We start from the raw sequence: 16,957 nt of genomic DNA on the forward strand, positions 1-16,957 counted from the left end.
TCTGTGTGTTGTCTGTACCTAGGTGCCTGTGATGCTGCTGTGAGCGAGCTTTTACTGTACCTCACCGTACTCAACTGGACTTGACTAGTCAGCCTTTCCCGTCCAACTCCTGGCCAAGTGCCTTTCAAACATTATAACTGTGTCTGCTTCCATCACCTCCTCTGACAGTGTGCTGCAGATATTCACCACCTGCATGGAAAAACTTAACCCTCAAATCTCTTTTAAATTTCTCCCCTCTCAACTTAAACCTGTACCCTCTAGTTTGAAACTCGCCTGTCCTGGGAAAGAAACTGTGACAATCTGCTCAAACAATACCTCTCAATTTTATAAACCACTGTAAGGTGACCCCTCAGCCTTCTCTGTACGGGTGAGAATAAACCCAAACTATCCAATCTCGAATAACTACAGCCATCCATTCCAGATAATGTTCCCGTGAATCTCTTTTGCACTCTTTCTATTGCTGCCACATCCAGACTGCAGTGCGTAGACCAGAACTGTACACAATACTCCAAGTGTGGTCCAGTTAATGTTTTGTACAACTGCAACAGTGCTGTAGAACATGAAGGCAATTGTACCAAATGCCTTCTTCACCACCCTGCCTACTTGTCACCACTTTCAATGAGCTGTGTACTTATACTCAAAGGTCCCTCCATTCATCCAGTTCTTTGTGTCTCTGCTATTTACTCTCTATGTCCTTACAGACTCTGACCTCCCAAAGTTCATCACCTTACACATGTTCACATTAAATTCCATTTATCCCTGTCCCACCAAGCTCTTTTAACTGATTCAAGTCCCACTGTATCATTAAACACCCTTCTTCAGTATCTATAACTTCACCAATTCCCATACGTCACCAACTTACTGCTTATGCTCATCAACCCCACCCCCCAATCTCTCATCAGAATCATTTACACAAAATTACAAGCCGCAAAGGTCCCGGCCCTGACCTGTCCTGCAGGGCTGATCCTGGTGCGACTTGACACCCTTGTGGTAAGAATATTGATGTTGCAGTAATGTCCAAGGCCACTGTCACCCACTGACCACTGCACCCACTGTTAACTAACGTGTGCTTTGTGCTTCAGGCGCTGACCAGCCGGACAGGGGCCGAATGTGGAGTGACACTCTCCCAGGAGTCATGTGTGGAGTGGGCAGAGAGAAGAGGCACAATACCTCGCCCTCTCACTCCCTGCAGAGAGACCGGGAGCACACGGCCCCCTTCCCCAGGGTCATTGAGCTCTCTCCACTCAAGTGTTCCACCACGCAAAGCGACTTCCTCATCATCCAGGGAAGTGAGTCGCAGAGAGAAAGTGGCCATACCGGCAGCACAGGTGGGGAGATCTGACACAGAAAGGGGTGCTGACACTGACCGCTGTCACACTGCAGCTCGGGCATGGTGTGCTCTGCACAAGGGGAGTTGGGGTGAAGCCCCAGGGAGATGGGGAGGCTGGGGGTCTCTTTGACAGCAGGATCAGAGGGTTCAATGACGGTGTCTACGACAATGAGGACCTGACACCAGCTGATGTCAGGCAAGGTCTGGCTTTTCCATTCTTACCCTGAAGGTCTTGCTCCCTCTACTCTGGGGCTGCACTGGGTTCCCTCGCATGTGAAGAGCCCACGTTGGCCAACCCTGACCGGCATCGTAGGTATTAGCAGTTAGAACTGTGGCCACGGTGAGGATCATCCCTCAGACTGATATCCTCAGTGCGTCAGGCTTATTGCCTCTCCCGTGGAATGATGGATCTCCCTTTTCGTGTGTCCAATCTCTCCTCCAGAGTGACGATGTCCCCTTGTGTCTCATAGGACCTTTCTCCAACATCTTCAGTTTCTGGGCTGGACCAACTCCCCACCTGCTGCAGGACATCTGCTCCCGACCAGCGGTCACTCCTCATTCAGGCCCCCGGTCAGTGTCCACTCCCAACCGGACCCAGTGGGCCAACATTAACCGCAGGCTCCAGCTCCTGCAGGAGCAGCTAACCAGGTAATGATTCCTCACCCCATTCTGACTTCTGACCCCTCACCATGGACTGACCCCTCAGCCAAGATTATTCTTAATACTGGTGACGCAAAGGTTGTGTCCTCAGCCTCCTACTCGAGCCTCTTTATACTGATAACTGCAGGGCCAGATTCCACTCTAACTGCTTCTACATGTTTGTAGATGAAATCAACACAGTGGGTCACATCTCAAATAACAATGAATTGGAGTTACAGGAAGGAGATAGAAAGGTTAACAGCATGGTGTCATGACAACAACCTTTCCCTCAAGGTAGCAAAACAATAGAGCTTGTCAATAGCGAACAAGAAAGCTTGCCAATGGCTAAAGAAATTTAGCATACCCCCCTCAACCTTTTGTCAATTTTTATCAAAGCACCAACTGCTTGGCACGTAATTACAAGAAAGTGTACAGAGTCGTGGAAGAAGGTCTGCAAGTCATGCAACCAGTCTTCCCTCCATAGACTCCCATTGGGTAGAAGATACAAAAGCCTGAATATACATCACCTGTGACCCAGGCCTCAGTAAAGCCGACAGCACAATCAGAGTCCCCACTGACCCCAGACATTCTGTTTTCTCCCCACTCCCACCAGGCAGAAGATACAAAAGTCTGAATATACATTACCTCTTCTCTAGGTCTGCCCTATGACCCAGGACTGAATCCTGGCCATATACTGAGTCCTAACTTCTCCCTGCAGGATGGACCTCTGCCCTCTGACCCTGTTTAACCTCCTCTCTTCCTGCCTCCAGACTAGAGTCCCAGGTCATGGCTGATATCTCCACCATTCTGCAGTTGCTGCAGAGACCCCTGGTCCTGACCCCTCCAGCCTACAGCCCTGTGTCGACTGGCTGCCCACAGCCACCCGATGGGTGTCAGGACTCACCGACAGCTGCAGTGTCACTCATTCAGGTGGGTCACTCCGCGCAGTTCTAGGGTGGGACCTCTCAACCACCACTGAGGGAATTGGATTGGTGTGAATGATGGGGAATGTCAGTACAGTCTTGTGGGCCGAAAGACCTGTGACCAGGTTTTGTGTGTGTGTGTATGTGTGTGTACTATATATATATATAAAATATAGACACACACACACACACATAAAACAAACTCACAACAGAACACACGAACTGCTGCCTCTGAGACCCGGGTTCAATCCTGACCTCTGGTGCTGTCTTTGTGGAGTTTGCTCATTCTCCCTGTGACTGTGTGAGTTTCCACGAGGTGTTCAGTTTTCTCTCATGTGGGCTGGTGTGTTTGTTGTCTGCTATGATTTACCCCAATGGTGGAATCTGGGGGAGCGAGGGAAAAGGGCTGTACATTTGTCTGTTAGGTCTGAACTGAGGTTGTGAATGAGGTCCTCAGTGTGTACCTGGCATTGGTATTCACCAGGGTCGATATGGGTAAAAGTAAGATGAGGGAGGGGGTGTTGATATTCTAGGCATGTCAATGATAAGGAGGAGGAGTTGTACACTGTGTTCTGTAAAACATTATGGTGAATAACTCCAGGACCTGAAGAGATTTATCCCAAGATACTGAAGGACAGGATTAATTTGGAAAGGCAGGCATTGATGAGTCAGCAAGGCCAGACACAGAGCAGGGAGGTGTGCTGCAACTGTGTACAATACCACAGCTGGAGCACTGGGACAGTCCTGGTCTCCACATTCCAGGAGAAATATGATCGCACTAGAGACGGTGCAGCGGGGATTTTCAGGATGCTGCAGGACTGGAAAATTGTAGATGACGAGGCTTTGACGAGGCTGAGATGTATAAAATAATGAGGTGGGTGAGATGGAGTCAATGTGAAAGATCACTTTCACTCAGCAAAGGTCACAGCTGGGGAAACAAGTTTTTGAGTAATTGGGAAAAAGATTAGAGGAGAAAATGGGATAAAATGGTTGTCTTTGCACGAGAGGATGCATAAAACTTGATGAACATCCAGTCAAGCTAGTCCTAGTTGCCTTGTTTGGTCCATAACTCTTTCCCATTCATGTACCTATCCAGCTGTCTTTTGAAAGTTGTTATTGTACCTGTCTCAACCTCTTCCTCTAACTGTTGATTCTACATACACCATCCTTTGTTTTTAAATAAGGGAGGGGTGCTTCAAGTTCCTATTAAACTTACGGCCTCTAGTTCTTGATTTGCCTACCCTGGAAAATAGTCTAATAAAAAACTTCCCACTATCATCCTTTGCTTCCTACCATCAAGCCAACCATGTATCCAGTTCGCCAGCTCTTCCTGGGTTGCATGAGATCCAACTTTTCACAGCAGCCTACCATGTGGAAACTTATCAAAGGCCTTACTGAAGTTCATAAACCATGTCTACTGCCCTACCCTCAAATTTCAAAGTTCAAATAAATTTGCTATCAAAGTATAGATATGTTATCATATACTATCTTGAGATACATTTTCTTGCAAGAATTTGCAGGAAAAAAGATATACAATAACATTTAATGAAAACTAATATGTAAACAAAGACTGACAAACAACTAGCGGGGAGCCTAATGGTTGTAGGGAAATAACTGTTCCTGAACTTGGTGGTATGGGACTTAAGGCTTCTATACCTCCTGCCCAATGGCAGTAGTGAGAAGATGTTGTGGCCTGGATAGTGGGGGTCTTTGATGTTTTTGGTTTCTTCTTCAAAAACTCGGTCAAATTGGTGTCACATGATATTCCACACACAAAGCCAGCTGACTATCTCTGACCAACCCCTGTATTTCCAAATGCTGGTAATGATGCGTCAAGTGCTGGAACATTGGAGGGTGGGTAATGTTGTCCCTTTATTTCAGAAGAGCTGTAAAGTAAAACCTGGGAACTGTAGATAGCCTAACATCTGTAATAGGCAGGTTACTGAAAGGGATTGTGAAGGATAAGACCTATATCATGTACTTCTGGAAGGTCAGAAGTCAATTAGGGAGAGTCAGTATGGCTTTGTGCTTGGGAGTTCATGTCTCACAACTTTGAGTTTTTTGAAGTAACCAAGAAGGTCAATGAGAACAGAGTAGTAGGCATAAGACCATAAGACATAGGAGCAGAATTAGCTCATCTGGCCCATTGAGTCTGCTCTGCCATTCAACCATGGCTGATCCTTTTTTCCTCCTCCTCAACCCCAGTTCCCGGTCTTCGTCCCATAATCTTTGATGCCAAGTCCAATCAAGATCCTAACAGTCTCTGCCTTAAATACACCCAATAACCTGGCCTCCACAGCTGCATGTGACAACAAATTCCACAAATTCACCACCCTAAGGAAATTTTTCCGCATCTCTGTTTTGAAAGGGTGCCCCTCATCTTGAGGCTGTGTCTCATCCTTTCCACATTTACTCTGTCTAGACCTTTCAACATTCAAAAGCTTTCAATGAGATCCCCTCCTCTGAATTCCAGCGAGTACAGACCTCGAGCTATCAAACGTTCCTCATATGATAACCCTTTCATTCCTGGAATCATCCTTGTGAACCTCCTCTGGACCCTCTCCAATGTCAGCACATCTTTTCTAAGATGAGGGGTGCAAAACTGTTCACAATACTCAAGGTGAGGCCTCACCAGTGCCTTTTAAAGCCTCAGCATCACATCCTTGTTGTTCTATTCTAGACCTCTTGAAATGAATGCTAACATGGCATTTGCCTTCCTCACCACCGACTCAACCTGCAAGTTACCTTTAAGCTGTTCTGCACAAGAACTCCCAAGTCCCTTTGCATCTCAGATTTTTGGATTTTCTCCCCATTTAGAAAATAGTCTGCACATTTATTTCTACTACCGAAGTGCATGACCATGCATTTTCCAACATTGTATTTCACTTGCCACTTTCTTGCCCATTCTCTAAATCTGTCTCAGTCCTTCTGCAGCCTTCCTGTTTCCTCAACACTGCCTGCCCCTCCAGCAATCTTCGTATCATCTACAATCTTGGCAACAAAGCCATCTATTTCATCATCTAAGTCATTCGTATTCAGCATAAGAAGAAGTGATCCCAACACTGACACCTGCGGAACACCAACAATCACTGGTAGCCAACCAGATGAGGATGCTTTTATTCCCACTCACTGCCTCCTACCAATCAGCCAATGCTCTAACCATGGTAGTAACTTTCCTGTAATACCATGGGATCTTAACTTGGTAAGCAGCCTCACATGTGGTATCTCGTCAAAGGCCTTCTGAAAGTCCAAATGTACAACATCCATTACATTCCCTTTATCTATCCTACTTGTAATCTCCTCAAAGAATTCCTACAGGTGTGTCAGGCAGGATTTTCCCTGAAGGAAACCACGCTGACTCTGCACTATCTTGTCCTGTGTCACCAAGCACTCCATCAACTCTTCCTTAACAATTGACTCTAACATCTCCCCAACCACTGAGGTCAAGCTAGCTGGTCTATAATTTCCTTTCTGCTGCCTTCCTCCTTTCTAAACGAGTGGAGTGACATTTACAATCTTCTAGTCCTCTGGCACCATGCCAGGGTCCAATCAATTTTGAAAGATCATTTCTAATGCCACCACCATCTCAAACGCTACCTCTTTCAGATCCCCAGGGTGCAGTTCATCTGGTCCGGATGACTTATGTACCTTTGCTCTTGTAATAGTAACTGCACCCACTTCTCTTCCTTCACACACTACAACGTCAGGCACACTGCTAGTGTCTTCCACAGTGAAGACTAATGCAGAACACTCACTTAGTTCATCAGCCATCTCCTTGTCCCCCGATATTATTTCTCTGGCCTCATTTTCTTGCAGTCCCGTATCCACTCTCAGTTCTCTTTTATTTTTATACTTGGGGGAAAAAAGCTTTTTATATCCACTTTGATATTATTTCCTAGCTTGCTTTCATAGTTCATCTTTTCCCTTCTAATGATTTTTTAGTCGCTCTCAGTAGTTTTTAAAAACTTCCCAATCCTCTATCTTCCCACTAACTTTTGTTTTGTCGTATGCCCTTTCTTTTGTTTTTTACAATAGCTTTGAGTTCCCTTACCAGCCATGGTTGTACTATTTTACCATTTGAGTATTTCTTCATTTTTGGAATATATATGTCCTGCACCTTCCTCATTTTTCCCAGAAACGCACGCCATTGCTGCTCTGCTAACATCCCAGCCAGAAGCTCTTTTCAATTTACTTTGGCCAACTTCTCTGTCATATCACTGTAATTTCCCTTACCACTGAAATACTGCTACATCAGACTTTACTTTCTCTTTATCAAATTTCAAGTTGAATTCCATCATATTGTGATCACCGGGACCTAAGGGTTCTTTTACCTTAAGCTCCCTAATCATCTCTGGTTCATTACATAACACTCAATCCAGTATAGCTGATCCCCTGGTAGGCTGAATAACAAACTGCTCGAAAAAGCCATCTCTTAGGCATTCAACAAACTCACTCTCTTGAGATCCATTACCAATCTGATTTTCCCAATCGACCTGCATGTTAAAATGTTGCATGACTACCATAACATTGCCCTTTTGACACGCCTTTTCTATTTCCTGTTGTAATCTGTGGTCCACCTCCCAGCCACTGTTGGGAGGCCTGTATATAACTGCCATCAGGGTCCTTTTACCCTTGCAGTTTCTTTACTCAACCCACAAGGATTCAACATCTTTTGATCCTATGTCACATCTTTCTACTGATTTGATGACATTCTTTACCAGTAGATCCACACCACCCCCTCTGCCTATCTTCCTATCCCTCTAACATAATGTGTAATCTTGGACATTCAGCTCCCAACTAGAACCATCCTTCAGTAATGGCTACAACATCATACCTGGCAATCTGTAATATTGCAACAAGATCATCCACCTTATTTCTTATACTAGCGCATTTAGATACAACACCTTGAATATCACATTTGCTGTCCTTTCTGAGTCTGCATTCTTAACGTTTTCTTTCTTTTTAAATCTTTTTATTAATTTTCTAAAATTAGGCATCCGTTAGTCTTGCGAGACCATGGATCTGCACCTGGAAAGTCTTCACTCTCCAGGGCGCAGGCCTGGGCAAGGTTGTATGGAAGGCCAGCAGTTGCCCATGCTGTAAGTCTCCCCTCTCCACGACACCAATGTTGTCCAAGAGAAGGGCATTAGGACCCATACAGCTTGGCAGCAGTGTCGTCGCAGAGCAATGCATGATTAAGTGCCTTGCTCAAGGACACAACACGTTCCCTCGGCTGGGGCTCGAATTCACGACCTTCAGGTAGCTAGTCCAATGCCTTAACCACTTGGCCATGTGCCCACACATTTTCCAAAATTATAAACAGAATAACAATATTAATACAGAGAGATTGGAATAATCTTATCGTTGATAAACATGTACAAAAAAGATTTCAAATAATACAGGTGTAATAGACTTCCAAACTCTTAATATAGTCAATCATAGAGAAAAAATAATACAAAGAAAACCACCCCCCAAAAAAAACAAAAAAAACTAAATACTAAACCCCAGAAAAAGCGCAAACGGAACAAGACAAGGCTGGACCAATATCTTAAATCGAACACGTTCAATAATGTCGTCAACTCCGCTCCTCTATTCATATATATTAAGTTAATAAGAAAGATTCGGAAAGGTCAAATTACATCATATGAAAATGTTGAATAAATGGTTTCCAATCTCTTCTAATTTAACCAAAGGACCAAAAATGTCACTTCTGATTTTTTCTAGATTTAAACATGATATAGTTTGGGAAAACCAGTGAAATGTGGTAGGATGGTTGGTCTCCTTCCAGTTCAATAAAATGGATCCTCTGGCCATTAAAGTAACAAACTTAATGTTTTGATACTCAGCCTGTTGGCTGCAAATAAGTCCCATCACCTGCCTGCCCTTCCTGACAGTCTGACCTGCACGTTATTTTCACTTTTTTTTAAACCATCCGTCCTATCCTGAGTCCCTTCACTCTGGTTCCCACCCCCTGCCAAATTAGCTCTAGCAAACCTGCCCGCAAGAATACTGGCCCCCACCCCCACCCCTTGGGTTAAGGTGCAACCTGTCACTTTTGAACAGGTCATACCTTCCCCAGAAGAGATCCCAATAATCCAAGAACCTGAAGCCCTGCCCCCCTCACCAGCTTCTCAGCCATATGCATTTATCTGCCAAGTCATCCTGTTTCTACCCTCACTGGCATAGGCAGCAATCCAGAAATTACTACCCGGGAGGTCCTGCTTCTCAACATTCTACCTAGCTCTCTAAATTCTCTTTTCAAGACCTCTGTGCTTTTCCTTCCTATATTATTGGTACCAATACATACCAAGACATCTGGCTACTCTCCCTCCCTCTCCAAAATGTTGTGGACACGTTCTGAGACGTCCTTGACCCTGGCACCTGGGAGGCAACATACCACCCGAGTACCCTGGTCATGTCCACAGAATCTTTTGTTTGTTCCCTTCGCTATTGAGTCCGTAGTACTATTGAGACATAGTACATGTGGACTTCAAGGTGTTCAATCATAGTCATACTTTATTGATCCCGGGGGAAATTGGTTTTCGTTACGGTTGCACCATAAATAATAAATAGTAATAAAACCATGAATAGTTAAATAGTAATATGTAAATTATGCCAGTAAATTATGAAATAAGTCCAGGACCAGCCTATTGGCTCAGGGTGTCTGACCCTCTAAGGGAGGAGTTGTAAAGTTTGATGGCCACAGGCAGGAATGACTTCCTATGACGCTCTGTGTTGCATCTCAGTGGAATGAGTCTCTGGCTGAATGTACTCCTGTGCCCAAACAGTACATTATGTAGTGGATGGGAGACATTATCCAAGATGGCATGCAACTTAGACAGCATCCTCTTTTCAGACACCACCATGAGAGAGTCCAGTTCCATCCCCACAACATCACTGGCCTTACGAATGAGTTTGTTGATTCTGTTGGTGTCTGCTACCCTCAGCCTGCTGCCCCAGCACACAACAGCAAACATGATAGCACTGGCCACCACATCCTCAGCATCGTCCGGCAGATGTTAAAGGACCTCAGTCTCCTCAGGAAATAGAGACGGCTCTGACCCTTCTTGTAGACAGCCTCAGTGTTCTTTGACCAGTCCAGTTTATTGTTAATTCGTATCCCCAGGTATTTGTAATCCTCCACCATGTCCACACTGACCCCCTGGATGGAAACAGGGGTCACCAGTACCTTAGCTCTCCTCAGGTCTACCACCAGCTCCTTAGTCTTTTTCACATTAAGCTGCAGATAATTCTGCTCACACCATGTGACAATGTTTCCTACCGTAGCCCTGTACTCAGCCTCATCTCCCTTGCTGATGCATCCAACTATGGCAGAGTCATCTGAAAACTTCTGAAGATGACAAGACTCTGTGCAGTAGTTGAAGTCCAAGGTGTAAATGGTGAAGAGAAAGGGAGACAAGACAGCCCCCTGTGGAGCCCCAGTGCTGCTGATCACTCTGTCGGACACACAGTGTTGCAAGCACACGTACTGTGGTCTGCCAGTCAAGTAATCAAGAATCCATGACACCAGGAAAGCATCCACCTGCATCGCTGTCAGCTTCTCCCCCAGCAGAGCAGGGCGGATGGTGTTGAATGCACTGGAGAAGTCAAAAAACATGAACCTCACAGTGCTCGCTGGCTTGTCCAGGTGGGCGTATACACAGTTCAGCAGGTAGACGGTGGCATCCTCAACTCCTAGTTGGGGCTGGTAGGCGAACTGGAGGGGATCTAAGTGTGGCCTGACCATAGGCCGGAGCAGCTCCAGAACAAGTCTCTCCAGGGTCTTCATGATGTGGGAGGTCAATGCCACCACTCTGTAGTCATTGAGGCCACTGGGGTGTGGCGTCTTCGGCGCAGGGACAAGGCAGGACATCTTCCACAGTACAGGAACTCTCCAGAGCCTCAGGCTCAGGTTGAATACATGGCGAAGTACTCCACATAGCTGAGGGGCACAGGCTTTGAGCACCCTGGTACTGACATCATCCGGTCCTGCAGCTTTGCTTGGGTTGAGACGTTTCAGCTGTCTTCTCACCTGTTCAGCTGTGAAGCCCACCGTGGTGGTTTCGTGTGGGGAAGGGGTATAGTCATGAGAGCAGGGTGAGGGACTGTGAGGAGGGGTAGGAGGGGAGAGTGGAATGTGTGTTGGTTGGGGACCGACAACAGATGGCTCGTGGGGGATGGGCAGGGGCCACAATGTCAAATCTGTTAAAGAACAGGTTAAGTTCATTGGCCCTGTCCACACTGCCTTCAGCTACTCTGTTGCTAGTTTGCCGGAACCCAGTGATGGTCCTCATCCCCCTCCAGACCCCTCTCTTGTTGTTCTGCTGGAGTTTCCACTCAAGCTTCCTCCTGTACCTGTCTTTAGCCTCCCTGATCCTGGCTTTCACGTCCCTCTGTATTGCCCTCAGCTCCTCCCTATTTCCATCTCTAAACGCCCTCTTTTTAGCGTTCAGGATGTCCTTAATGTCCTTTGTCACCCATGGCTTGTTATTTGAATAACAAAGGACAGTTCTTGTCGGAACATTGCAGTCCACACAGAAGTTGACGTAATCAGTGATGTACTCTGTGAGCCCATCAATATCCTCTCCATGTGGCTCACAGAGTGCCTGCCAGTCTGTCACCTCAAAACAACCCTGGAGCGCCTCATAAGCCTCCTCCAACCATTTCCTCACTGTCCTCGAGGTTGCAGGTTTACTCTTCACCAGAGGCATGTAGCAGGGTTTTAGATGCACCAGGTTGTGAACTGACCTTCCCACTGGGGGAGGGGAGAGGAGCTGTATGCTTCCTTAACGTTAGTGGACATCAAACCCAGAGTCCTCTCCCCTCTGGTTGTACAGCTCACATACTGCGTGGAGCTGGGCAGTGTTCTAGCCATGGTAACATGGTTGAAGTCACCCGAGATGGTAATGAGGGCACTCGGCAATCATGTTCCCAATTATTGACCTACCAATATCTCTTAGTAAACTATTTCTTTCCTCTTTCCCACCTGTTCCTGTGCTGTTCACACATGTGTATCTTCACTCCCTTCCCCCAAGTCAGGGAAATTTATTGTGAGCAGTTCCATCCCCGGCACTCGTCCTCATGATAGCCACAGGTCACCATTACCCCCTCACACTGCCTCCTGCCCGAGGCCAGCCCTCTATCCATGCACCAACACAGCCGTTAGCCTATATCCTCACCTTGTGGTGGCACCTGGAAAAAAACCTCTGCAACTCCAGATACGGGGAAATTGGAAGCCCTTCCTTACCATTTTCCATCCATCTCTCCCCTTATACATTGATTGTGATATTTCCAGCAATGGATGTGGGAAGAGATTAGCCAGTAATTACGTCCTGTTGTTGAACCCTGGTGCCATGTGGACAGTTTGTAGATTCTTTCAATGATCATCAGGGTGGATTGGAAGATTTAACCAATGCATCCACTCCCTCTGTACTTACTTCACTTGGCCCAGTGGGCTGTAGGTACCTGGGCTGGGGGCTCCCGCACCTCAGGGATTGTGACAGGGCCGTCATGTGGGGATACACTCTTCAGCCCATCTCTGCTGTCCTGACCCCTGCTCTCTGTGTTCCAGGGTGTTGCAGGGCAGACGTTGGCCCCTTTCTGTGACGGAGATCCGTGGGGGAACAACATGTCGGATGGGTGTGGCCCCCACCCCACCCAGCGTGAGGGGACAGGAGGCGGAGCACTGGCTGTTGAAGACTCAGGACACCCTGGACGTCGGCAATCAATGCCCGAGCAGCGGGCAGTCCCCTGGAACATTCCGGAGCCCCGTAGGTTTACCTCTAATCCCGGCAGCTAATGGGCTGTGGGTGGGGAGAAGGGGGTGGTCTAGTGGCAGATGAGTGTTCCAGGGAGTCCCAACTGAGACGACAGCAGAAAAGGTTGTGCGGTAAATTTAACAACTTGCTGGCCTCCCACCTGAAGGCTGAGGAAACACTTCCTTTACTGTTGAATTGGAGATGAAATTACCGACTGCTGATGAACTTTGGAAGATGATTTAATTCTGTGTTTCAATACGAATAAATCCCGAGGTTTCAACCTCACCACTGATGGCGCAGAAACTGTTGGCACTCAGCAGATTAACCAGTCGCGGAGAGGCCACGTGATGGGGGGAGTTGGATAAGAGTGGTGTGGGTGACTGGGGTGCTTGGGAGAGAGGGTCTAGTGTTTTGGTTTAGGGTGGTGTGTGAAGGGACGTGTGGAGGGCTGACTCTATTACGGGTGCTGGGGAATGGGTGTTGATGCAACTGTGGATGAGTGATTGTGGGTGACGGAGAGTATTGGTGCAGGGTGCTGTGGGTTGGTAAGGCCTGAGGAGGGGCAACTGTATCAGGATGTTGGAGCAAGGGGTTGTGTTGGTCTGTTGGGGTTTGGTAAGGTCTGGGCAGGGTGACTCTGTGAGGGTGTTGGGGGAAGTTGTTGGAGGGTGGCAAGACTTGAAGAGGGGTGACTGTGTGCAGGTGATGGGGGAGGGTTTGGTAAGAAATGTGGCTGTCAATTACAGTCCCAGTCCTGCCAGGCCATGGACAGTGCTCTTCAGATCGGAAGGTAGGTGCCATTGTAGGTGAAAGGACGAGTGGCTGGACACTGGTGACTGGTAATCTCCGTCCACCTCTTGACATTTACACCGGGCCCATCTGGCCGAACAATAACCACGTCCCGTGAGGCCACTGACGGGTCCTCCTGGAAGAAGTTGAAGGGGCGGAGGAGAAACCCCACAGCATTTCCTGGAGTGCTGGTGTTAGGAATGTCTTCAGCATGGGGGATGTGTAGGAAGCCGACTGTTATCCAGGCAACTAGATCCTGAAACAGGCAGAAGTGGAGACTCCATCAGTAACCCTGGGAATGACGGGGGGTGAGGGGTGAACGTTCTGGAAAACTCTCTGCTGGGAGCTGTCACACCTTAAGTACTGTGCACTCTCCCCCCACTGGAGTCAGTTCTGTGTCCTCCAGTCCTCATTCTTGGGTCTGTCCTTTGTCTCCCCACATTAACCTGGTGTATCTCTCCTGTTATTAGGGGACATCTCTGCTCCCCATTACTGGAGCCCACTCTTCCCCTCCTCCGACCATTATAGAACATAGAACAATACAACACAGTACAGGACCTTTGGACCATGATGTTGTGCTGACTTTTTAACCTACGAAGGTCAATCTAACCCTTTCCTCCCACTTAGCCGTCCACTTTTTTCATCCATGTGCCTATCTGCTGTTATCCTCCTTCACTCCAAAGAGAAAAGTCCAGCTCACTCAGCCTATCCTCATGGCTTCTTAACCAACATATCAACTTACATGGCAACTTTGAGAGAACCCCAAGATCCCTCTGTTCCTCTGTACAGCAAAGAATTCTGCCATTAACCTTGTGCTCTGTCTTCAACTTTGACCTTTCTAATTGAAACACTTCACACTTCTCTGAATTGAACTCCATTTATAGCTGCAGCTGTACACCAATGTGCTGTTGTAACCCACGACAACCTTTCACACAATCCAAAACACCACTAATCTTTGTGTCATGTGCAAAAATAATAACCCCCTCCCCCCACTTCTTCATCGAAATTGTTTATAAAATTTACAAAGAGCAGGGGGTCCCAGAATAAATTCTTGTGGAACATCCACTGGTTGCAGATCTCCAGGTAGAATGCACTCCCTCCACTATCACCCTCCGACTTCTGTGGGAAGGGCCGGAAGGCCAGTCCTGAATCCATGCAGCCAAGTTTCCCTGGATTCCGTGCCTTCTGACTTTCCAAACGAGCCTACTATGAGGGAATGTCAAACGGCTTACTAACATCCACATACACCACATCTGCTGCTCTGCCTTTGTTTTGTCAAATTGTTTTGTTACTTCCTTGAAAAATTCAATCAGGCTCGTGAAGCACGACCTGCCCCTCACAAAGACATGCTGACTGATGCTAATCACACTATGCTTTGCCAGAAGATCATAAATCCTGCCTCTCAGAATCCTCTCCAATCTATCGCCACTAATCACTGGTCTAAATTCCCAGGGTTATCCCGATTACCTCTCTTCAACAAAGAGATAATATTTGCCACCCTCCAATCTTCTTGTACAACTCCTGTGGCCAGTGAGGACGCAAAGATCATCACCAAAGACAGGGCAATCTCTTCTCTTGCTTCCTGTAGTAACCTGGGGCATATCCCATCCAGCCCCATGGAACTTTTTCAAAAGTTTCAGCGTATCATCTTTCTTAACATCGACATGTTCCAGCATATCAGCCTGTTTTATGATGACCTCACTGATGAATACTGAAACTAAGTTAAGGCCTCCTCTACCTCCTCCAATTCCAGGCACATTTCCTCCTTTGTTCCTGGTCGCACTCTCATCAAACAGTGGGGACATTATGAGGAGACATTCGCCCTCCACCCCCCACCGTTCCCCTCCAACCCTGGATGCCTACCTGGTTGGTGATGTTCTCGTTGTTGTGAATGAATGTCTCGAAGCTGACATTGGGATCCCAGGGGTCGTTCTGCAGGTAGAGGCTACTGCTGCAACATTCATTCTCCCGGAATTTAGTGACAGCCAAGTGATACCTGGAACAGGGAAGTCATCACTGGAGCAGAGAGCAAGGGTGAGTGGGGAGCTTCTCATAGGGCATGGGAGAGGGACAGGGGGCGGGAGGGATGGCAAGAGAGGGTGAGGAGCTAATATGTGAGAAAGGGAGGGAGAGTGAGAGAGGAAGGAAGAACAATTACTCACAGGGTGTAAGAGAGGGTCATGGAGGGAGATGGAGAGCAGAGGGGACGGAGATGGGGTGGCCAGGACTGGAAATACTTGCAGTATGTGAGAGTGTGAGGTGTGTGAGAGACAGTGGGCGGGAAAGAGAGTGAGGGTGGGGGCAGGGGAAGCGAGAAGGGTGTGGGGAGGGATGGAAGGAGAGATGAAAAATGAGTATTGACAGGGTATGAGGGAGGGAAAAGGGAGCAAACAAGATACGAGAGAGAGAAAGGTATGGCAGGAGGAGAGAAAGGAACATAATGTCTGAGAGATGGAGGGAGAGAGAGTTTGAATAGGGTGAGGAGAGAAATGTGACAGAGAGAGGGAGAGTGTGAAGGAGACAGAAAGTGGGAGAGTGGGTGATATGAGGTGGGGTACCATGGTCCAGAAGGTGAGATCACATGGGATACAGGTGAGCAGCCAGTGCAATACAGAACTGCCTTGGTGGTTGTGGTCAGAGAGTACGGTGGAGAGTTGTTGTTCACACTGGACCAGGAGTGCGTCACAGGGACTGGTGCTGGTGCTGGCTCCACTGTTATCACATACGGTAATAACAATTTAGGTGAGAACGTAGGTAGCAAGGTCAGTAAGTTTGTGGATTGCATAGAAGACTGGCAAAGGTTACAGTGGTTTATACAATAGATCATAACTAGGAGAAATTCTGCAGATGTTGAAAATCCAAAGCAACACACACAAGGTACTCAGCAGGTCAGGCAGCAACTATGGAGATTAATGAACAGTTGACGTTTTGGGGTGAGACCCTTTTTCAGAACTGGAAAGGAAGGGGGAAGATGCCAGAATAAAAAGGTTGGGGGTGGCAAGGAGGATTGCTTGATCAATTGCAGATATGGGGGGAGGAAATGGCAGAGGGAGTTTAATCCAGGCATGTGTGAGGTGATGCACTTTGGGAGATCGAATGTAAGTGGACAGTACACTGTTAATGGCAGGACCCCTATTAGTGTTGATGTACAGAGGGATCTTGGGGTCCAAGTCCTTAGCTCCTTGAAAGTGTTAATAGGGTGGTGAAGAAGACGTAAGGCAATTAGTTGAGGAACAAGAGTTCAAGAGTTGGGAAGTTATTTTGTAGCATTATAAAACTCCAGTTAGACTGCACCTGGAGTATTCATCTCTGGCTGCCTCCTTACGGGAAGGCTGTGGAGAGGGTGCGGGAGAGGCTTACCAGGATGCTACGTAGATCAGAGCGCATGAGCTACAACAAGGAGTTGGACAAACTTGGGCTGTTTTCTACGGAGCAGCGCAGGCTGAGGTTTATAAAATTATGTGAGGCAGAGACAGAGCAGACAGCCAATGTTCTTCTCCGCAGGGTAGAAGTGCTGA

The 16,957-nt window shown here is 47.3% G+C and overlaps 2 protein-coding genes across 7 annotated transcripts in view; one reads left to right on the plus strand and one right to left on the minus strand.

Annotated features, from left to right (window-relative positions):
* LOC134353203 (potassium voltage-gated channel subfamily H member 2-like) overlaps positions 1-12,700 on the plus strand; it is a 63,003-nt gene extending 50,303 nt beyond the window's left edge. For 5 of the 6 annotated variants that reach the window (XM_063061237.1, XM_063061230.1, XM_063061223.1 and 2 more), the window contains 4 exons: positions 1,083-1,328; positions 1,801-1,978; positions 2,740-2,899; positions 12,464-12,700. In XM_063061237.1, the coding sequence (XP_062917307.1) occupies positions 1,083-1,328; positions 1,801-1,978; positions 2,740-2,899; positions 12,464-12,691 (812 nt within the window). In that variant the 3' untranslated portion in view covers positions 12,692-12,700. The remainder of the gene's footprint in view (positions 1-1,082; positions 1,329-1,800; positions 1,979-2,739; positions 2,900-12,463) is intronic. The other variant, XM_063061246.1, reaches the window with a different exon arrangement.
* Positions 12,701-13,416: 716 nt separating this feature from the next.
* The window catches only part of LOC134353257 (amiloride-sensitive amine oxidase [copper-containing]-like), a 29,743-nt gene continuing 26,202 nt past the window's right edge, over positions 13,417-16,957 (minus strand). The window contains exons 4-5 of the mRNA XM_063061291.1: positions 15,303-15,435; positions 13,417-13,695 (exon numbers count right to left, since the gene is read on the minus strand). Coding sequence (XP_062917361.1) covers positions 13,429-13,695; positions 15,303-15,435 — 400 coding nt within the window. The 3' untranslated portion in view covers positions 13,417-13,428. The remainder of the gene's footprint in view (positions 13,696-15,302; positions 15,436-16,957) is intronic.

Source organism: Mobula hypostoma, chromosome 1 (genome assembly GCF_963921235.1).
Source record: "Mobula hypostoma chromosome 1, sMobHyp1.1, whole genome shotgun sequence".
Classification (NCBI taxonomy): Eukaryota; Metazoa; Chordata; class Chondrichthyes; order Myliobatiformes; family Myliobatidae; genus Mobula; species Mobula hypostoma.